Genomic DNA, 23705 nt, shown 5'->3' on the forward strand with positions numbered 1-23705 from the left:
TAGCTTAGTTTGAGTTTTATTTTTCAGTAACACGAAAAAAAACAAAAAACCCTTCAATTAAGTTGGCAAGAATGGGCCTCTGGCATCCCCTGGGGATTCCCTCTGCTCATGAATGCACAGCACGTAATAAACCCAAGATGAAATTTAGATTATATTATATCCAAATTCTGACTGCACAGATACTATTGTCACAAGCAGGTAAACTTTAGGAATAAGTATAAATCACTCTCTCAAGTAATACTGATGACTGAAATAATAAATAGAAAATGTTGGAAAAAGGTGATTTGAATAAACAAATTTCTTCTCCTTTCTCTATTTTCTCAGTCTCTCATTCATGTAATAAATGTAGGAGAGCACACCACATAGACCTTATTGTATTGGATCACCGATGTATCACAGGTGGCTATAGTAATGCTTGCTATCAATCAGACACTCAATAGTTGAATTTATTGAAAAAAAACTTTTTTTCATGAATATGTATTCCTTGCAAAAATTAATTACCATACAAAGTAGAAAGCAGTAACAGACATTAAGACAGAGTTTAAAGTATTAAGAAAATTCAAAAGGACAATTTAAGAACAGAGACCCATGGACAAACGTACATTTCAGAGAAGCTTAGAATGAAGGATAATATTGTTTATATAAAAGTAAAAAAGGATTAACAAAAAATACCACTATGTACGGAATGTTCTAGATGTTTTTATGATTCATATTCTGGATAAGTGCTGCATCTAAGTCAGTGGTGTCCACCAATCTTTCTGCTGTCCGCTACAGCAGCCACTAACTAGTGACACCAAGTTAGGTGAGCTGATGTTACTACCAGTGCAATGGAGTTGAAAAAAAGTTTTTTAATATAAATGAACTGAAATGGTCAGAAATGGCTAGTGGCTACTCTATGGGATTGCAGAAATCTAAGATGTCAGAAAATCTAGAAGGTAGGTATTATTTTATACAGATACAGCTGAAACTCAGAAAAGGTTATGTAATTTCCTAAGATTGCACTGCTGGGAAGTCTAGGAGGGGTGATTTGAACTCAGGCTTATTGCTGCTAAGCCCTTAATTTGTACACTATGCTTCAACAGTAGCAACTGTTTTTGTATGTAATTTTTTTTTATTATGTCTCTTTATTCTCAGGGCTGCCATCATCTTAGTTTATAGAACATTAATAAAGTTTGCCTCTGTTTCTCAGCTTCCAGTGCCTTCTCAGGGCACCTCATGTTCTTCAACAGCTTATTTGAGATATAGTTCACATATCTTACAAATTACTTATTTAATTGCTTTCTTACTACCAGTGCAATGGAGTTGAAAAAAAGTTTTTTAATATAAATGAACAACAGGCATTTGTAGGTGTTTTCTAAGAAGTAAAGTCAAAAGCACAACTTGTTGTGCACAGATGTCTAATGCCTGGAATATGGGTTCCTCCCACATGTGCTCTGGGATTCTATCTCTAGCTCTCATTACTCATCAGTGCTCAGCACTCACTTCTGAAATCACCTTTCTGTTCACCCCAAATCCCTCTCGGGTGTGTGTTTCTATACTCTGCCACCCCATCTCTATGCCTACTGTGACTACTACTGACCATTTCTGCCTTCTGATTTTAACCATTGCTTCCGCTCCCCGATCTAACCCTTTTCTAAGTAGTGCTCCTCCATGATGTGAGCATATTCAATTCTCAGGTCCAGCTTTACTCTCCTGGTTATGCTCTGGCCTCAACTCCAGCTAGGTAGGGGTGTGTGTGTGTGTGTGTTACTGACAATTGAACACAAGGGCTTTCTACATCTGGGCTACACTCCCAGCTCTGTTTTTTTCTTTTAATTCTTTATTTTGAAACAAGGTCTAAGTTGCTGAGCGCCTCAGTAAGTTGCTGAGGCTGGCTTTGAACCTGTGATTCTCCTGTCTCAGCTGGGATTACAAGCGTGTGCCACCATACCCGGCGTCCAGCTAGTTTTGATAGAAAAATATATGCAAAGGTAAGAAGGATAGGAAGCAGTCTTGAATGCTAACAGTCCCATCTGACTAAAGTAAAGGGGAATCACACAAAAACTTTGTAAATGCAGGTAAAGCCAAACTGTGGATGGCTTTGAAGATCATGATAAGAAATATATTTTTTTCTGTGTCCATCAAGGTATCACTAAGGTGTTAAAGCACAGAATGACATAGAGTTGCTCTTTAAGAAGATAAACATGTCCAGTGAGTATGAAATGAGCACAAGCAACAAAAGAAAAAACAAACAAGGCTTTACCACAAAGCAAGAAACTTGTGCTACAAAAAATAACAGTTTAGAAAGTGAATCCACAGAATAGAATAAAATGTTGACAAATCATCAACGTGTTGTGGGACTTGAATCCAGAACATATAAAGAACTCTTAGAACTCAATAATAAAAAGATAGGACAATTTAAAAATGGGCAAGCCCTTCCGCTCCGAGAGGCGCCTGAGGAGCCTGCCCGAGACCCCGGCCCGGTGGCTCCTGGACAGCGCTGCGCGCCAGGCTGGGCTCGCCCGGCCGCCCCTCTCAGCCTCGGTTTCCTCCGGCTGACATCCTCAAGCCCTAATGCTCTGGACCTTCACCAGGTGCTAACATAACTGGGCCTCGTAATGAATCCTGTTCCCACTTAAGAGAGGACGAGCGGTAAGGTCACTTATCCAAAGTGACAACGCCGGGCATGGCAGAGCCTGGGCTCGAACTCTGGGAGCCTGGATCGCTGTGACTCTTCGCACTGCCTCCTACAACGAATGCTGATCATAGCAGCTGAGAATTCACTAACTTCCCCGAGTCTGGCAGAAGTGCAGTAAAGCACTGGCTGTGTGTTGGCTGCTACAATTCGTAGTATTATATATTTTTTTAGAAGAAAAAAAAAGTTTGATTTTGAAAATAAAATAAAATAAAATAAAAATGGGCAAAAGATCTGAATGGATATTTCTTTAAAGACAATCAATAGATATATAAAAATAGGCCAGCATCATTAGCTGCCAAATAACTGCAAATCAGAAGGTATAATGCTGCATGGCTGAAATCCCAGTACTGGAGAGTCTGAGACAGGAGGGTCACTGGTTTGACACCAGACTGAGTAATTTAGCAAGAACTTCAGCAATTTAGCAAGACCCTGTTTCAAAATAAAAAGTAAAATAGGGCTGGGTATGTCTCAGAGGTAGAAAGCCCCTATGTTTAATTCTCAGTACCACAAAATGAACAAACAACAAGAACTGTAAATCAAAACTATAATAAGATGCTACTTCACACCCACTAAGATGACTACATTCAAAAAGATATTCAGCAACAAGTATCAGTAAGAATATTGAGAAGCTACAACTTTCACATATTCTAGGTAGAAATGTAAAATCACAGAGCCTCTTGGAAATAGTCTGGCATTCCTTTAAAAAGTTAAACAGTTACCAAATGACCATGCAATCCCACTCCCTGATAAATGACCAAGAGTAGGAAAATTGAATGTCCACACAAAAACATAAAGATCAATGTTGATAGTAAAATTACTGAGCACAGTCAGAAGTGGAAACAACCCAAATGCCTATCAGTTGAAAAACAAATAAACAAAATGTCGCATATCAACAGAATGGAATATTAGTTAGCAATAACAAGGAATGGAGTATACTGGTAAATGCTGTATATATGTGGGTGAACCTTGGAAACATTATTCTATGTGAAAGAGATTAGTACAAAGGATGACATATTGTAGAATTCCATTTATATGGGAGGTCCACAGAATGAGTAAATCTATAGAAACAGAAAGTGTATTAGTGGTTGCCAATAATTTGGTATTGGATGGGGGAAAATAAGGAGTGACTGCTAATGGGAGAGGGTTTATTTAGGGTGTGATAAAATGTTCTAAATTTGTGATGCTTGCACAACTGTGAATATACTCAAAATGAATGAATTCTATGGAATTTAAATTACATCTTAAGAAAGCAATTAAATAAGTAATTTGTAAGATATGTGAACTATATCTCAAATAAGCTGTTGAAGAACATGAGGTGCCCTGAGAAGGCACTGGAAGCTGAGAAACAGAGGCAAACTTTATTAATGTTCTATAAACTAAGATGATGGCAGCCCTGAGAATAAAGAGACATAATAAAAAAAAAATTACATACAAAAAAAATCAACTACCTAAAGGAAGACCACACATACACGTCATATTTATGCTACTTAAAAAGTCACTTCATGACATAGCAAGCCTAAACCAACCAATAACAACCAAAGAAATAGAAATGGCAATAAAAATTCTTCCACCAAAGAAAAGCCCAGGCCCAGATGGGTTCCCAGCTGAATTCTACAAAACCTTCAGTGAACAACTAATACCAATACTGCATAACATGTTCCGGGAAATTGAAAGAGATGGAACTCTTCCAAATTCCTTCTATGAGGCCAGTATCACATTAATCCCCAAACCAAATAAAGATACCTCAAGAAAGGAAAACTACAGACCAATATCCTTAATGAACATAGACGCAAAAATTCTAAACAAAATACTAGCTATACGCATTCAAAACTATATCAAGAAAATAATACATCATGACCAAGTCGGTTTCATCCCAGAAAAACAAGGCTGGTTCAACATACGCAAATCAATACATGTTATTCACCACATAAATAGAACCAAGAACAAAAACCACATCATCATAGCAATAGATGCTGAAAAAGCATTCGACAAAATCCAACACCCATTTATGTTAAAAACACTGCAAAAAATTGGGATAGAAGGAAAGTACTTCAACATCATTAAGGCAATATACTGCAAACCCAAAGCCAACATTATATTGAATGGGGAAAAACTGCAAGAATTTCCGCTACAGTCAGGAACAAGACAAGGATGCCCACTATCACCACTCCTTTTCAATATAGTCCTTGAGACTCTTGCTGCAGCAATCAGACAAGAGAAGGAAATCAAAGGAATTCACATAGGAAGAGAGGAATTAAAATTATCCTTATTCGCAGATGACATGATCCTTTATCTGGAAGACCCAAAGAACTCAACCAAAAGACTTCTGGACCTGATTGACAAATTCAGCAAAGTCGCAGGTTACAAAATCAACCTAAAGAAATCAGTGGCTTTTCTTTATGCCAACAACAAATCCACAATGAAAGAAATAAAAACAACAATTCCATTCACTATAACCTCAAAACCACTAAAATACCTAGGAATAAACCTAACCCAAGATGTAAAAGACCTCTACAACAAAAACTATAAAACATTAAAGAAAGAAATTGAAGAAGACCTTGGAAGATGGAAAGATCTCCCGTGCTCATGGATAGGCAGAATAAATATCATCAAAATGGCCATTCTGCCAAAACTGATCTATAGGTTCAATGCAATTCCCATTAAAATACCAGTGACATTCTTCAGAGACCTAGAAAAATCAATCATGAATTTCATATGGAGAAAGAAAAGACCTAGAATAGCCAAAGCAATTCTCAATAACAAGAAACACGCAGGAGGCATTACAATCCCAGACTTCAAACTATACTATAGAGCAATAGTAGTAAAAACAGCATGGTACTGGCACAAAAACAGATATACTGACCAGTGGATTAGAATAGAAGATACAGAAACAAACCCACACATCTTTAGTCAATTAATCTTTGACAAAGGGGCCAAACACATACGCTGGAGAAAAGACAGCCTTTTCAACAAGTGGTGCTGGGAGAACTGGCTAACCATTTGTAAAAAGATGAATCTAAACCCCTATATCTCACCAAACACAGGAATCAACTCAAGATGGATCAAAGACTTAGAAATTAGACCTGAGACTGTGAAGCTAGTAGAGGAAAGCATAGGTTCAACACTACAGCATATTGGCACAGGCAGTAACTTTCTCAACAAAACCTCCAAAGCTCAGGAAATTAAAGCAAGAATAAACAAGTGGGATAACATCAAACTAAAAAGTTTCTTCTCATCAAAGGAAACTATCAATAACCTAAAGAGGAAGCCTACAGAATGGGAAAGGATCTTTACCAGCCACCATTCTGATAGGGGGCTAATATCCAGAGTATACAAAGAGCTCAAAAGACTCTACACTAGCAAAACAAACAACCCAATCAAGAAATGGGCAAATGAACTAAATAGACACTTCACAAAAGAAGAGACACAAAGGGCTAATAGATACATGAAAAGATGTTCTTCATCACTGGCCATCAGGGAGATGCAAATCAAAACTACACTGAGATTCCATCTAACCCCAGTCAGAGTAGCAAGCATAAAGAAATCAAATAACAACAAATGCTGGCGAGGATGTGGGGAAAGAGGAACTCTTTTACACTGTTGGTGGGAATGCAAACTAGTTCAACCACTATGGAGATCTGTGTGGAGATTCCTAAGAAAGGTGGGAATAGATCCACCATATGACCCAGCTATACCACTCCTGGGTATCTTTCCAAAGGAGTTGAATTCAGAGAACTACAGCAACATATGCATACCTATGTTCATAGCAGCACAATTTGTAATAGCCAAAATATGGAACCAACCCAGATCACCATCAACAGATGAATGGATAGCAAAACTATGGGAAATACACACAATGGAATTCTATTCAGCCATAAAGAAGAACAAAATTATATCATTTGAAAGAAGATGGAAAGCCCTGGAGAACATTATGTTAAGTGAGATCAGCCAAGCACAGAAGAAGAAGATACATATGTTTCCTCTAATATGCCCAAACTAGGAAACACAAAGAATACCAGAGGGACTCCAGATATTGAAGGGGAAATACTAGCTAAGTTTGGATGGTAAGATAGGAGAGGAGGAAGGCCGGTCTCGATTAATAAGGGTCTACACTTGAACATGTGTAAAATTATGAATAAGACATGGTTAACCTGGACAACCATTGGTGTGTGTGTGGGGGGGAAATGTGGGCGGGGGGGGGAGGGCACCAAATATAGTGTAAATGTATACTATTTATGTTCAATAAAAAAATTGTTATATATAAAAAAAAATAAATAAAACATAACTTTTTAATAAAAAAAAATAAATAAATTAAAAAAAAAAAAAAAAGTCACTTCATGCCAGGCGTGGTGGTGCACACTTGTAATCCCTGCTTGGGAGGCGGAGACAGGAGGATCGTGCAGGTTCGAAGCCAGCTGCACAGGCTTAAGAGACGCTGTTTCCAAATTTAAAAAAATATAAAATTGGTCTGGGAAGGTAGCCTGGAGGTAGAAGGGTTTCCAGGAACACCAGTACCACCGTACCACAAAAAAAATAAATAAATAAATAAAAATAAGTCACTTCATTTTCTATAGCAGCTCTTAGGAACAGAGAATCACAATTTCCAACAGGTCTATTACAATAAGAAATGTTCATGTTCCCTACAATTTTTTGTTTTTAAAGTATCTGGCTCTATACTAGGAATAGGTTAAAAGCCATCTAAGAGTTAATGTGCATACACAAATCCACTGACAGGACCAGGCCTAAAGTATATTACAACAAAATGATTATAGGATAGGTTATTTTGAAAATAATAGTAACAATAATGATAGCGCTACTTAACACTTACTGAATGTTTAGTAACCACTTTATAATCATTATCACATATAATTCTCAAAATAGCCCAATGAGATAGGTGACATTATCCTCAATTTACCAATAAATTAGTCAAATTTTAGACATATAAGTTTTATAATATTAACAAATCATTTCATATTTATGTAAGACTCATATCTAGATAGCAGATCTAGTTAGACTAAATAACCCAAATATTAATTCATATAGATGAAAAATTATGTAGATAGTTTGTTCTAGCAAAATAAAGTAAACAAATATTGGCAAATTAATATAATAAGCAGTTTATATCACGGCATGAGGTTGTGATAAATATGTGAGTAGAAAACACCATGAAAAACTCTAGCATGGCAGAGTAATGAGGGTCAAAATACTAATTCATAAAAATGCATGTACTCAAATGGAAAGCACATGAAGCATTAAATAATGTAAAAGTATCTATCTTTACATAACGCAAAGTTTATAACCTTCCTGAAATAGTTAAGACTTACACTACATTTCCTCAGATACCTTTGCTTTCTCTGATACAGCCTAAGCATGTATGGCAAAGGTTCCTTTAAAACACAACAGCTCTCTACTACATTTTTCAAAGAAACACCGGCAATATATTATTTCTATGGACCTTTCCTCATGTGCCCGTCAATTTGAACACTGCGCTGAAATTTTCAATGATTTTATATGATAAAATAGGACCCACATTTTGGGCTGTCCGGAATATACAAAGCAAACCAAGGAACTAACACATTTTATTATTTCTAAAATAATTGAAATTCTATTTGTAGTAAACCGTTTTTCAATAATTAAGATCTATAACCCACTCATACTAATAGAACACCCAATAACAAAAAGAAGAAAAAGCATGCATGTATCAAGGGCATCCTAGTTTTCATGAGACAGTATGCAAATTTTTGGCATATAGCAGTCAGTTCCACAAGAAATAGTTGTTCTTGAACTCCTTTCCCACCTCATCAACTCCAAGTTCTCCCACTGAATGAAGGAAAAAGAGAAACATCTTTGTTTACAATAAATACTTCATACATCAATAAACTATTAGGCATGAAAAATATTGGAGGGCAGTAATAAATACAGATCTTCCATGCATGTTCTTTCCACCACAAAGACCAAAACAAATATACAACAAATAGTCGCATGTGTACTTTCAAAATGTATTCTGAAGTCAGGGAAAGGAGGGTTAATCTTTTAAGGAGTTGTACTCTAACAAAGAACATCTCATAAAAGATAATCATGTCGGGTGGAAGGTGGAGGGAAATATACCCACAGCTGAGGGCATGTATGTTTTTCTCACATTCAGCCACATTATGATGTATAACTGCAATTTACTAATAAAATAATTTTTAAAGATGGGCATGGTGACACATGCCTATAATCTCAGTACCTGGGAGACTGAGACAGGAGGATAGCAGGTTCACAACTGTCCTCAGCAACTTAGTGAGGACCTCTGTAGCTTGGTAAGATCCTGTTTCCAATTTAAAATTAAAAAAATAATAAACCTCGGGCTGGGAGTGTAGCTCAGAGGTAGAAAGCCCCTAGGTTCCATCCCCAGTAACACACACACACACACACACACACACACACACACACACACACGGCAATCATCCCTTCTGAACTATTTCTTAGTCTCTATATTTAGCATTTTAGGCAAGTTCTCAACTGCCTTTAGACTTCTTCGAAACTAGGCTCTTGTTTAATACAAAACAGGATGTCAGTTGATCAATATCCATTTGGCTTAAATTCATAAGTCCACAACCTCCCTTAAGTGTTAGAACAAACAGGTACAAAGCCTGAAAATTTATTGTTTCTTTTTAAACTCCAAATGATATTTGCAGATGCCAAAAGGCATTTTGAAATCACTCACCCTTACATCAGTAAAAATGAAAAAGGGGGGTAGTGGAGGAAGAATCTCATGAGGCCTTATATGTCAAGTTTTTGCCCAGAGCTAATTTTCATAGCTATGTTATAAAGCCCTGAAAATAGAGGCTTATAATGGAAATGCTGACAGACCCTTAACTATAGCAGCATGAATGGATATAATTAAAGAAAAGCTTTTGGCTAAACCTAACTCTACAAATGAAAGACTGCCATTTTTATATTAACCTCAAATAATAGGCAAGTGACAACTAAAAATGTGATTCCAGAAAGGTGATGTGAAATGTTAAAGATGACTGCTAAAACTATTTGACATTCGGAGTTTTAAACACACAGGCATTTAGTTAACATAACCAAGTCAGTATTTTCATAATGCTACTTAATCAGCAATAAAGAATGCTCTGGTGAGCCATCAGCTCCAGTTAGCAGAAAGTGGCATATGAAGTTATTATTTCTTAACAGCCTAGAGGGAGCTGCTTCTCCCTTTAATCAGTGATCTTAGTTCCTTCCCACCTATAATTTCTGTCATACAGTTATAAAACTATTACTCAGTTCAACACACACACACACACACACACACACACACACACACACACACACACACCCTGCACACACATTTATGCAAGGTCTGGTACCTTATTCCCACCTGAATTTGAAAACAAGAAGAGACTGTTAAGGTAAAGTATTTCATTCTTTCCCTTGGCAGGGATGCAGCCAGGAATAAATATCATCAATCTGTGTAATCCATCTTTTCTCTCTAAACCAAAATTCAAAGAACTTAGCCCTGTTCTTAACTTAAAAGATAAAATATGCTTAAATTTTTAGCAACTATTCAAAATGTTGGACTTTTCTCATAGTATCAGTAGTGTATAGCATACCTAAAAGATGGCTATAAGAAAATCTTCAAGAACGTTCTAAATTTTGGGTTAAGATATTAGGAAGATATCTCCCTGATTAGATATTAAAAGGATATTTTGTTTCCTCCCCTCCTCCCTTGCTTTCTTCCTTCTTTATTTTAAGGTAAACAACGTTCCATGGTTTCTGGGATTTTCCCCTAAAATACTCCATATGAAATGTTACTCTCTCTGGACCATATCTACCTTGGAATGCTAAGTTGAGGTATAAAATGAAACTATCTAAATCACAGTTCCTCTTATTATATACTGTAATCCGTTTCATTGAAGATCTGTGTGCAAATTACTGTGCAAGATCAAGAAATATAAAGAACAGCAGTGCCTACATAGAAAGCATAAATGAGCCCCTGCAAGTTGCCATACCATTATTCACACTCTGAACTCATCCTTCTATTAAAACTGCACAAGAACTTTGTCAATATAAATTGTATACGTGATATTCTCATATTCTCTTTTGGCACTGGGGATTGAAACCAGGGGTGTTCTACTTCTGAACTACACCCCCAGTACTTTTATTTTTATTTTGAAATAGGGTCTTGCTAAATTACTGCCAGCTGGTTTTGAATTTACAATCCTACTGTCTGTTTCCTAAGTATTGGGATTACAGGTGTGTGCAGCTGCACCAGCTAATTTGATACTTTACAGCAATTGTTTGAGATCATAGTTGAACAGTATACCACACCCGAAGTACCTATTTGTGCAAGGAATCAAATGTTAACAATGTAAACATCTCAGTTCTTTGTTCATAAACTAGTCCTGAAGATCAATAGCACACACTACCATCCCTCTACTCCAGAGGATAGCAAACTACAAATTCAATCTAGATTCAATTAGGAAAAACTCCTCATATAGTTATAAATTTACATAGTCTACAGTCTTCACTATCCTTTCTTAATTTCTACCTCTGAATAATGATCCTATGGATTAACAGACACACATTATAGTTTACAACGTACTTGCAAGCAATGTCTTTCTACTTCTCTTGAAATAGCTTGCCTTTACTGATAAATGATTTCTACTAAATTAAATTTTTAAAAGCAAACTTTTTTTTGCATTGCAAGAAGTGAAATTTAGATTGCTGAAATGGTGCTGATTATCATAAATCTGTTTGACTTACCTCCACACCTCTCAATTTGTTTTTTACAACTGATTCATTAAAATAATCTGAATTTGCTAAACTATAAAATCAAAATAATCAAAAGTCCCCAAATAAGCTATCATTTTTTTTTCTTTTCTTTTTTTTTTTTTTTTGGTGGTTCCTGGAAGCCCTTCTACCTCCGGGCTACACTCCCAGACCTATTTTATATATTTTGTTTTAAATTTGGAAATAGGGTCTCTTAAGCCAGCAAGGCTGGCTTTGAACCTGCACGATCCTCCTATACTCGCCTCCCAAGCGCGGGATTACAAGCATGCGCCACCACACCTGGCAGCTATCATTTTTTAATGAGCAAAAACAAAGGTATAGTGGATTACAGAGTGAGAGCCAGTTCGGAAATTTAATTATTATTTTAAGTAAGCACAAAGCCTCCATGTTTTTATTTTTATCTAGAAATAGAAATGCAGAATTATTTAAAAAAATAAGAGACAGTATTTGTAACTGTGCATATTTCAAAAACACAAGAATTAATTTTGTGTTTCTAGTCACTACTTTTACCAAGAAAACTCCTAGTTAGGAGCTTTGTAACAAACAAAAGTAAGTGAAAAGCTGAAATAGAGAAAAAAAAAATCACCTATTTTTTGTTTTCTATTCTACTTTTAAAGCCTCTCCAATCTTCAAAATAGGTTTCATTCTATTACCAAGTTTCCACTAACATTGTTAATAAACTTTTATATTATAGTTCTTATTTTAGAATGCATACCTCTCTATCCATAATGACACAAATTAAAATAGAAGCTTTCTCATATGTCATCAGTAAAAAGTGATATAAATTTTTATAGAAAATTTGGGGACTTCCAGGAAGATGGTGACCAACAAAAGCAGCATTTATGAGTCCTGCTAACACTTGATTGATCTCTATTGCCACAAAATCAGCGCTTTTAATAGCCAGAAAACACTACCAACAAAAAAATAAAAAAATGTAAACACAAGGGACAGAGGAAAAAAAAGACTAAAGAACAACCAAAGACCAGGAAAGAAACCAGCCCGCATTGCAGCAGCGGAGCTGCGCTTGTGCCATCTTACTTCACAGCACCAAGCTCCAGAGAGGAAAGGTAAACAAGGAGCTGAATTGAGCAGCTGCAGATCATCCTGGTGTAATTCAGCAGTTCTTTGAGCGCAAAGAAGATTTAAAACTCCCAGTGGCCAAGCTCATCATGCCTTCCAGGGACTCAGAATGGAGCTCAAAACCAGAAAATACACCAGCCTCACGGTCAAGAGCATGGCAGTGGCGCCATATTGCCAGCAGCTGCGGCAAGTTCACCACACAGGCGACAGCTCCAGATCAGCGCACACAATAACCATAAGTGAAACTGCGACCCCCTAAAGGGCAAATCCCAGCACTGCACACCCAGGGACTTGCACAGCTTTGATAATCTGCCTGGGTCTGAGATTTTTGCAGTCCAACCCAGTGAAGGAGTGGCGATGGCAGAGTACCACACCCTAGTCACAGCTCCCCATGGGAAAACACCCTGCCCGGCACCCCCATGGTCTCATGCAGCCTTGATTAACTCCCAGGGTCTGAGACTTTACAATACAACCCAGTAAAGGAGTAGTGGCAGCTGAAATTATCACAAACTCGATATCCAGAGAGCACCCTAAGTGAAGTCGTGGTGACCCGGGGAAGAACCCAGAGAAGGCACAAACTTCTGAAATCATAGGAAAAAAGAACAACAATAGAGCAATGAATGCCCACAACCCCATAAAGCAGAACCTGATAACACAGAAATTCAGAGATCTTCAGAAGATCAAATCAGGAATATAACTGTCGAAATAATACAGGACCTTTGAAAACAATTTAGATAGAATCTAAAAGAAATAAAGGATGCAATCATTGAAGTAAAGGCATCAATTCAGACTATAAATAATCGATTAGACCACATGGAAAATAGAATCTCACTCCTAGAAGATGATCACTCCAAAAACGAACACATAATTTATAACTTAGAAAAAAAAAATCAGACAACAGGAATCTGACATTGAAGAAATATGGGCCCATTTTAAGAGAGATAACCTAAGAATAATCGAAATAGAGGAGGGAAAAGAAAGTGAAACCAAAGGGATCAATAATCTTTTCAAAGAAATAATAGCAAAAAATTTCCCAAACATAGAGCAAGAGGTCGATAAGCAGGTCCAGGAAACTTACAGAACTCTCTTTAGACAGGATCAGAGAAAAGGTTCCCCATGCCACATAATTGTCAAAATGACCAATGTGGAAGCCAAGCAGAGATTCTTAAAGGCAACAAAAACAAAAGGCCAAGTGACATTCAGAGGCAAACCAATTAGAATCACTCCAGACTTCCCAAACCAAATCATGAAAGCCAGAAGGGCTTGGAGTAACATATTCCAAACTCTGAAAGAAAACAACTTCCAGCCAAAAATTTCCTACCCAGCAAATCTTTCTATCAAATTAGATGGGGAAATAAAAAGCTTCCATGACAAACAGAAACTGAAGGAACTTATGTCTTCAAAACCAGCGCTAGAGAAAATACTCAAAGAGATTAACTACAAAGAAGAAATATGTAATACACACCAGAACCAGAGAAATAAGATTTTCCATTCAGCAGACAACTAAACAAAGAAGAATAAACAGTATTTAAAACAGAAATAAAATCTTAACTTGTTAGGAATTAAAAGTTATCTCTTGATAATCACATTGAATGTAAATGGCCTCAATTCCCCAATAAAAAGACAAAAAGTGGCAAAATGGATTAAAAACCAGAATCCATCCATCTGCTGCTTACAAAAAACACACTTTACAAGTAAAGATAGTAACAAACTCAAGGTAAAGGGCTGGAGAAAGGTAATTCATGTTATGAAGCCATCCTAACAAATGTGTAGTATTTCACTATAGTTTTTATTTGTATTTCCATAATGATTAGTTATATTGTAATAATGATGAGTGATATTCATGTGCTTATTGGTCATATATAAATCTTTGGAGATTCATTACCTATTTCTAAATTGTATTGTTTGCTTTTATTATAGCTAATTATTAGGATTTCTATTTGGAATATTAATTACTTACAGATATAGCATTTGGAAATATTTTATTCCATTCTATCAGTAACTTTTAATTCTGTTTACATTGTCTTTGGATGTACAATATATTTTTTTATTTTTTAGGAAGTTTATTCTTTTGTTGCCTGTGCCTTTGAAATCATATCCTAGAAATCACTGCCAATTTAAATGTTGTGAAGTTTAATGACCCAGGTTTACTTCTAAAAGTTTATAGTCTTAAGATTTACATTTAGGTTTTTTATCTATTTTTAGTTAATATTTTTATATGGTGTTAGGTAAGGGTCCAATTTTATTCTTTTTCATGTAATTATTATTTTTTAACAATATTTAGTGAAAAGATTATTTCCTTCACCAAATGTTCTTAGAAACCTTGTAAAAAATAACTTGACCATATATGAAAGAATTTATTTCTAGGCTTTTTATTTTACTCCACTGGTTTATATATCTGACTTTATAGCAGTACTATACTGTTTCGATTATTATAGCTTTATAAAGTTTGAAATCAGAAAATGTACATCTTCTAGCTGTGTTCTTTTTCGAGATTGTTTTAGGTATTTAGAGCCCATATTTCATGTTAGATTTCTTTTCTGGAAAAAAATAAATAAATGTATGACAGTTTTACCTCAAAAAAAAGAAAAAATATTCTCTGGTAAGAAAGAAAACAAGAAATATTGAAATGTTATCTGTAAGTGATCAAAAGTTTGATATCAGACATATGAATCTGTTATGTGAGATTATCACTGTTAATTTTGGATAAATTGCTATACTATTAAATAATAAATAAATAAATAAATAAATAAATAAAAAACATAAATTAAGTGTTGGCAATCCAAAAAAAAGAAAAAAAAAAGAAAATTTGGTATTATCAATCCACATTTAAAATGCATAGTTCAACTGCCTAAAAAATAAGAAAATCAACATTCTTAAAAAAATAAAATGCACAATTCATTCGTAGGGACTGATCTACTCATATACCTCCACATGTACTCTGGGAAGCATATATATAGATGTTAAAATAAAAATGTTCAACAAGAACATAAAATGGTAAGCAATGTAATTTCCACTAGTGGAGATAGTTTACATAAATGTTGGTACAACTATATGACAAAACACTAAGTATTCATTAAAGAGAATCAGAGAGGTTTCCATGTACTAACATAAAAAGCTACCCAGGAAATATCAAGCCAAAAAAAGAGGAGCTTGCAGAACAAAGATTATGAACATACATATAGGGGGAAATGTCTAGAAAATTTTGTAAGAAATCACTTCACTTCTGTGGCGTAGCACTAAAACCATGTGTCTCAATCTTCACACTGTAAATCTCTGTTGTGGGAGCTGTCCTGTGCCCTGCATGTGTTTATTAGCATTCTTGACCTCTACCCACTAGATTCCAGTGGCATCCTCCCAGTTGAAACTAAAAATATCTCCAGACACTGCCAGATATCCTGTGAGAACAATCTCCATCCCAGTTGAGAACTACTGAACTAGAGAATAAAAAATGAAAGTAGAGAGAAAACAGTCACCTTAAAGCTCCTCTTTTTTAAAACCTCTTTACCATGATAATATGGTACAGTCATATGCAAAAATCTTAGAAAAATAAAAAAGACTGCCAAGAATTCTTAACTAAACATTTAAATAAAGAGTGCTTGTAGGACATGAATCTTGTAAAAAAAAAAAAAAAAAAGAAAAGAAAAGAAAAGAAATACATCGTTAAGGAGGATTAACAGGAACTTATTCATTTTCAACAGAAATGTTAGAAAAACAAATGGATTTTGCCTGTTTCCATGACTGCTTCTTTTCAAGATGCCACATTCTCCCTTCCTTTCTTAATCCCATGCTCCTAAATCTCTTGGAGACTCTAGTTTCTTATCACCGGGATGACTTAAATTAGCTCTCTCCTTTTCCTTCTTCTTTTATAAGACAAATAGACTTGAAAGAGAAATGTGAAACTTCTCATTTGCTCAGGAAGCACAGGCATATATATTTATCATTTATTTTAAAAACTGAGCAAATATGGTTAGCATTTGAATGAAGAATAAAACATGCTAATAAATGTACTAAATTAACATAATTCACAAAGAAGTTCCAGAATTAGTAAGAGCTTTTCCTTATGGAATTGGTTATTAATTTATTTTTCCATCTACCCTCCATTCCAAAACTTTGAGGTGTTTAAGATTCTTGCTTCAATATTCTAACAATGGGAAACATGGAGATAATTACTAATCAAGAACTCTGGCCAAGCCTTTACTACTTAAACCAAATAAAGCAGATGAATATAAAGCTATATAACACCTAAGGAGGACTGAAAATGTGAGGACATATCAGAAGAATGTAAATTAAGTATTTAGTAATAAATTTGACAGTGAATAAATTTTGAAAATTTGGAAACTTTTGCCAAGCTTAGTACTCTGAAAGAGATGCTACTTTCGTAGTGAATTTGTATTGAAGGAGTCTCTTCATTAACTTCAGACATGGTTTCAAATAAAATCATATTTCTTTATACAACTTCTATTATTATTTAGAATAAATTATTAAGAATAATTAAGAATAAAAATTTGCATAATTTAGATTCATTTGAAAACAGTAAGTTTTTATGAAGTGACTGGAGTTAAAATAATCATATGTTAATTTCAAAATAAATAGTTTCAGCAGAAAATATTTAATGCAGTTGAGGCCACAAGTTTGGGCATAAAACTGCATACATGCCATTAAAGATCACCTCAGATTTGAGCTCATGATCTTGCTTCAAACATCTATAACATACTTCTGAGTAATTAAATTACTTTCTAAGACATATTAAGGACAGAAATGTCTAAGATGCATGGTTAAGAGTTTAGTTTTGCTGCTTGTGTCTTCCTATAAGCTTTCTAGCTTTCTCTCTCTCTCTCTCTCTCTCTTTTTTTTTTTTTTTTTTTTTTTTTTTTGCGGGTGTGGGGATGGAACCTAGGGGCATTCTACCTGCCCTATTTTTTATTCTTTACTTTGAAACAGGGTCCGAGTTTCAGAGGACCTCACTAAGTAGCTGAGGCTGTCCTTAAACCCGCAATCCTCTGGTCTCAGCTTCCTGAATGCTGGGATTACAAGCATGCACCACTACGCCCAGCTTTTCTAGCTTTCTTTTGAAGAACTATTGTTTGCAAGAACAGTTTGAAAACTAAGCAGTAAAACAAACTCTTCCTTCAATATTTAGATCTTATAAGTATGTCAAAGGAGAACTTTAATATAAAATCAATATAGTGATGATAGAAAACAAATCAGTCAATTAGCACAATGCTGGAAAACATACCTGATTCTGGCCAGAACAGCTTGTAGAAAGCTCAACACTGTCCTAAGTTCAGATTCTCGACAGGCTCGCAGAAGCATACTAAATCCATCATTAAGCAGTTTCTCATGGGAAGGATACAAGCAACAGCTGGTTTCAAACACTTCTTGAACACCATCAATATAGATGGATAAAAGTGTCCAGAGAGTATGTCTCTGTACCATCTCATCATTCTTAGATACCAAGAATTCTTTTGCTTTCTCTCGAAAATCACATGAAAATTTCTCAGCCAAAACACCAATGTCCACATTTTTCTGGGCATACATCAAGAGGAATGCCATTTGACCTTTCCAAATGAGGGCCCTCTGAGATGTTATAAAGGTAGGCTTGAGGAAATTCAAGAGGTCTAAAACATGACTTGCTACATCTTCTACCTCAGCAACAGCTGCTAACAGTAGAAAAAGGCTGAAAAAGTTCTGCAAACCAACTTCAGTTAGTTCTTCCATTCTTTTTTGATGGAATTTAGAATATATTCTGTAAAACAAAAAAACTGTTTTAATAAGATTATTTTTTCACAAAATTCATCTTTTAAAATACTTTCTAGACATTTCTCCCTAAATGCATGTTCATAATCTTTGTTCTATAAGCTCCTTTTTTTGGCTTGGTATTTCCTGGGTAGCTTTTTATGTTAGTACATGGAGACCTCTCTGATTCTCTTTAATGAACACATAGTGTTTTGTCATACAGTTGTACCAACATTTATGTAAACTATGTCCAGTAATGGAAATTATATTGCTTACCATTTTATGTTCTTGTTGAACATTTTTATTTTAACTTCTTTATACATGCTTCCCAGGGTATGTGTGGAGGTGTATGTGTAGATCAGTCCCTATGAATGACTTGTGCACTTTATTTTTTTTAGAATGTTGATATTCTTATTTTTTAGGCAGTTGAACTGTGCATTTTATATGTGGATTGATAATACCAAATTTTCTATAAAATTTATCACTTTTTACTGATGACCGATGAGAAAGCTTCATGTCAGTCTCATTACTCCAAAGTTGTAGGTAATTTCTTCATTTTGATGCTGCTTCATGCTTTTTCTACTTACAACACAAAATCATGTAATAGCCAACCTTCAAACTTCCCAGTGATGCAGCAAGTCATTACACATGAATCAAAGGACTCAGTGGCTTTCCCCAAAGGACAGTAGAGATGCCCTGATCATACACTACAAGGCATTTCCTTTTATGTGAGTCCCCTATCACCTTTGAGTAAAAAAGAATATATGCTATTCTGGTTTGGATCTTAAATGCACCCCAAAGGTCTACATGGAATCATCAACAATATGGTGGAGCCTTCAAGAAGTCAAGCCTACTGAGAGGCTTTAAGTCATTAGGTGAATGTCTTTGAATGGGACTGAGTCCTGGTCCACTCATCACCCCCCCCCCACCCGGCTGTGAGCTAAGTGGTTTGATTCTGCCACAAGCTCCTACAATGATGTGCTATCTCATCCAAAGCAACGGGGTCAGTAGATCATGGCCTTGAACCCTCTAAAATTGTGAACCAAAATAAATCTTTTCTCTCTTTATAGGCTGATTGTCTCAGGTATGTATCAGAGTAATGCAAAGCTGACTAACACAATAGGTAATCTTTTTTTTTTTTCTTTTTGGTACTGGAGATTGAACGAGGTACATTCTACTTCTGAGCTACACTCCCAGCCATTTTCATTCTTTATTTTGAAACAGGGTCTAGCTTAGTTGCTGAGGCTGGCCTCAAACCTGCAATCTTCCTGCATCAGCTTTCCAAGTACTGAGATTACAGATGTGCATCACCATGCCTGGCACAATATGCAATCTTGTAAGTATAATTTGATGTGCTTTTACAGAAATCTTAACTGAAAAACTTTATTTAACAATTTTCCTTATGCCCTTTCTCCCTCACAAAGACCTCTTGCATTGCTTGTAAACAATTCTAAGTGCTAGAAGAATTACATTTAACTACTTGGAAAGAAAAATTGTTAGTGCTCAAATGTCTAAGACTAGCCATTAAGAAAATCTCTTAGCAATACTACTTAATAAACTTAATAGTGGGTATACTTTTCTTTTATTGGTTGAGGGCTTAGAGTTGGAAACAATTCATCTTGAATTATTACTTATAGTTTGTTAAAAAGTTTTAACTATATAACTGGTTTCTTCAGGGTAGAAATGATTAATGCTCATGAGAGGTTAAGTACTCACTTATAAACTATGTAAGAACTTCTACAATCAAAAGATCTGTCTAAATTTTCTTTGTATCCCCAGCTAGCCCCACTGTAGTTATTGATATATCATATTTACCTAACAGACTAGTTAAAATTAAATAAATTTCAATGATCCTTTTCATCAATACTCCTGAGTATTATACCTTTCATAGAATTATTTAAGATTCAGAGACAAGCAGACAAACAAAACAAACAAACAAACAAAAACTACAGGGAGCTGGGGATATAGTCCAGTTGTAGCTGTGCGCTTTGCAAGTGTGAGGCCCTTGGCTCAATCCCTCAAAAAAAGGAAAACAGCAGGCCACATAACTACTGAAGTTTTAATAAAGAAGCTATCTTTTTATAAAAGTAGATTCTATAGAAAAAATTCAAACTCTGTTACCATAACCTAAAGAGAATTACTGTAGGAATCAAATAAGAATTTCTTTAAATAATTTTTGAGAATTCCCTACCTAGAACAAGAAGTATTCTGCTCCCTGAGACGTCCCACCAAATAAGCTGTGCAAGTGGCAGATGCTGCTGTACTCATAAAGAGGGCTAAAAGGGGGGGGAGGGGTAATGGACGAGGAAGTAGAATAGGTAAAAACAAGTAAAAATTGTATCCATTCAAAAAGAAAAACTCTCAAAAACAAAAAGGAACAGCCGACTAATGTAACTAAAAGTTTATCACACCAAAAATGAAAATTGGACACACTCCCCAAATGAGAATAGATACCTGTTTCTACTATGCTCTGTTCAGTTCTTATCCAAGGTAGCAGCACTATTGAAGTGCTGGGCTCAAAGAACATAAAAACTTTATAAACTGAATCTGTTAGATGCCAATGTACAATATGGAGATGTTTTAATTTCTTTCACTTCTAATAAAATGCATGTAGTAGATCATATAACATTATAATTAATATTAGTAAAAAAAATACTTCTCTAACATTCCTGTATTTAATATATGGGATTCTAATCTTTTGAATTGATGAGATGAATAAAAACTGAAACCTTATACAAATTAGATATTTATTCCTCACTTTAACAAATTGGCAGGATCAGGATCGAAAGTTTCATTTTCTGTTGTCTTGTGTTAAGAAATACATTTTTAAATGTGTATATGTGAGGGGGCACTGCAATGACAGGTTAACTTAAGAATGACAAATAATTAACACTTGTCTAAAGGTACCAGTGGATGCTCATGACAAAGACACTGTACAAACCTTCCTTTGACTTGTTTCCAAGGATGAGGGCCACTGTTCTTCATTGCTTTCTTAACAACTTTTGCCAAAATGCAAAGAAAAATGATGTAACTACTGCTGGATTTATATAGGTCATGATCTTGTTTATCACAACAGCAAGTCTTCACCATTTCAAGCATAGACAACGGTGACTTGACATGAAAAAGGCCTTTCAAGGGAAGCCAAGAAATACTGAAGGAACTATTCTAAAAACAACAAAGACAGTATTATTTTCCTAGTACATAAAATAGAAAGCTGCGAATTCCAATTAGCTCATTCAAAGTTTGACTCAGAAATATTACCATTATCATATATCCACCAAAATAAAAAGTCCAGAAAAGGATATAACATCAAGAGTGCCCAAATTTTGGGTTGTCCTTGAAAAGTGTTTTTATCAGTTGGTATGCCCAAATTAGGATACAATAAAAGGTTATGTATCCTAATTATATCCAAATGTATATAACATTTGGATGACAAACTTATTCTTTAAAGTTCTCCATTCCTCAAGTTTTCCAAGTTTTGTTATACCATTCATTTTTTATATCAGGTTATTTAGACTTTCCCATGTTCTGGATTTAATAATGTTTGAATCAAACATTTTTGCTGTTTTAATACATTGCAATCATTATTCTATCTTATGCTAAATTTTCACTCTTTGGCAAGAAGGAGTTTCTTCAAGTTTATTCCTATGTCCTTTATTGTTCCTATGACTTACTTACTTTGATATTTTCTATGGTTTCTTATATAAGACTCACCTTGAATACATTTTGCTTCAGTCATTTACAATTAGCCTACCATTATACTACAGAAAAAAGTATTTCTCTCATTTTAATACCTCCATTATATACAAACCCAAGTTTGCTATTTATTAATACTTTTCCGTTATTATTTTCTATCTTGATAGAGAAGTCAACTCTTTTTCCAAAACCACGAATTTCCCAAATCTCTTCTTTCAACACGCAAGTAACTGAATCCATTCAATCTACCTTTAAAATTTTTACCCTTAAATTCCTCCTCTCCTTCCCAAATCTATTGTCTCCAATTCTCAGCCACAATTATATAATGACAATGACTACTAACTCATCTGTAGCCAATTCATTAAAAAAAAAACCTCAAATACATATCTAATATTTAACATCCTTACTTTCCAATATCTCCTGAATAAACCAGAACTCAACTGCACATCATCTTCAAGCCTCCAGTGGACACAGACCATCATCTTTATTCTCCTTACCTCCTTTCTCTCTCCACTATCTCTCCAGGCCTATTGTTCAGAACTATTAACATGACAGAAACAGACAGGGCTTTTCCACATTTGCATGCATTTGTCCATACTGTTCCTTCAGGTTGGAGACTCTTTTTCTTTGGTAACTAGAAAATTCTTCTAATCTCCAAGGCCAACTTAAAATATTATGACCTTCTCAAGTCTTACATATATTCATACACTGGGTTAGATATTCCTTCTTCTGGTGTCCCATGGTATTTTAGCCTTTTTTCCCCCTAATATGTTTGTATTTACCCACAAGCTTATAGGCTACATAAGTGCCAAGATTCTATCTCCTTCAAAAAAGTAGCATCTATTTAATGTGTCATAAAGAATCAATTATTGCTAGAAAACATTCATAAATAAAGATTACAAAAACTCTTCCTGCTACAATATTAGTCACTTTGTTTATACTCACTCTCAAGAGGAAAGGGACATCAAATGCTATCTCCTATATGCCAATTCCTTATTGACAATGTTTGGGAAAGATAAAACTATTCTTGAACTATTCCAATAAAATTTTAATAAAAATTAACTTTTAAAGAAATAATTTATAGCTATTTATAACAAAACTATAAAAAAGCCCCTCAAATATCATTTACATTCTTGAAACAAATCCATATTCTATTTACTCACCAGGTTCTTATTATAATATTCCCATAAGATAGTGACAATGGAAATGTTTGGCTCCCAGAAATCACAAATTGTCAAACAACAGTGAAGGTACATTCGTAATTGCTCTTCTAATATACCATCCTAAAAAACAAGTTATGAAGGAATAAATAAATGGGCTCTGGCTTCAAGAATATTATCATTTGACAGAGTACTGAATGACCAGTAGCTAAAAAGAATATGAATTCATATCATCGAATCATAGCCATTCTCATCTTCAGACTTGAAAGTCTAAATTGATAGAACATATTTCTTTTTTGTGTATTAATATAGACTGAACCTAAGGGCATTCTATCTCTAAGCTACAATGCCAACCCTATTTTGCTTCTTATTTTGAAATGTGGTCTCACTAAGTTACCACACACTGGACTCAAACCTGTGACCCTCCTGTCTCAGCTCCCTGAGTCTGGGATTAGAGGCCCACTATGCCTGTCTTGAAAGGTATATCTAAAAACAATTTTGGACACTACTAACATATTTAGATAATGAAAACTATATAACCCACTGTGATTTAGGGCTCAACTATTTAACAAATA

General features: G+C 35.0%; 1 protein-coding gene across 1 annotated transcript in view; it reads right to left on the bottom strand.

The window, feature by feature from the left end:
- Positions 1-23705, bottom strand: part of MMS22L (MMS22 like, DNA repair protein) — a gene marked incomplete at both ends in the record, with an annotated part of 132037 nt that overhangs the window by 62671 nt on the left and 45661 nt on the right. The window contains 3 exons of the mRNA XM_080700281.1: positions 17775-18284; positions 21216-21439; positions 23134-23253. Coding sequence (XP_080556407.1) covers positions 17775-18284; positions 21216-21439; positions 23134-23253 — 854 coding nt within the window. The remainder of the gene's footprint in view (positions 1-17774; positions 18285-21215; positions 21440-23133; positions 23254-23705) is intronic.

The sequence above is a fragment of the Muscardinus avellanarius genome (genome assembly GCF_963383645.1).
Source record: "Muscardinus avellanarius genome assembly, chromosome: 8".
Lineage (NCBI taxonomy): Eukaryota > Metazoa > Chordata > Mammalia > Rodentia > Gliridae > Muscardinus > Muscardinus avellanarius.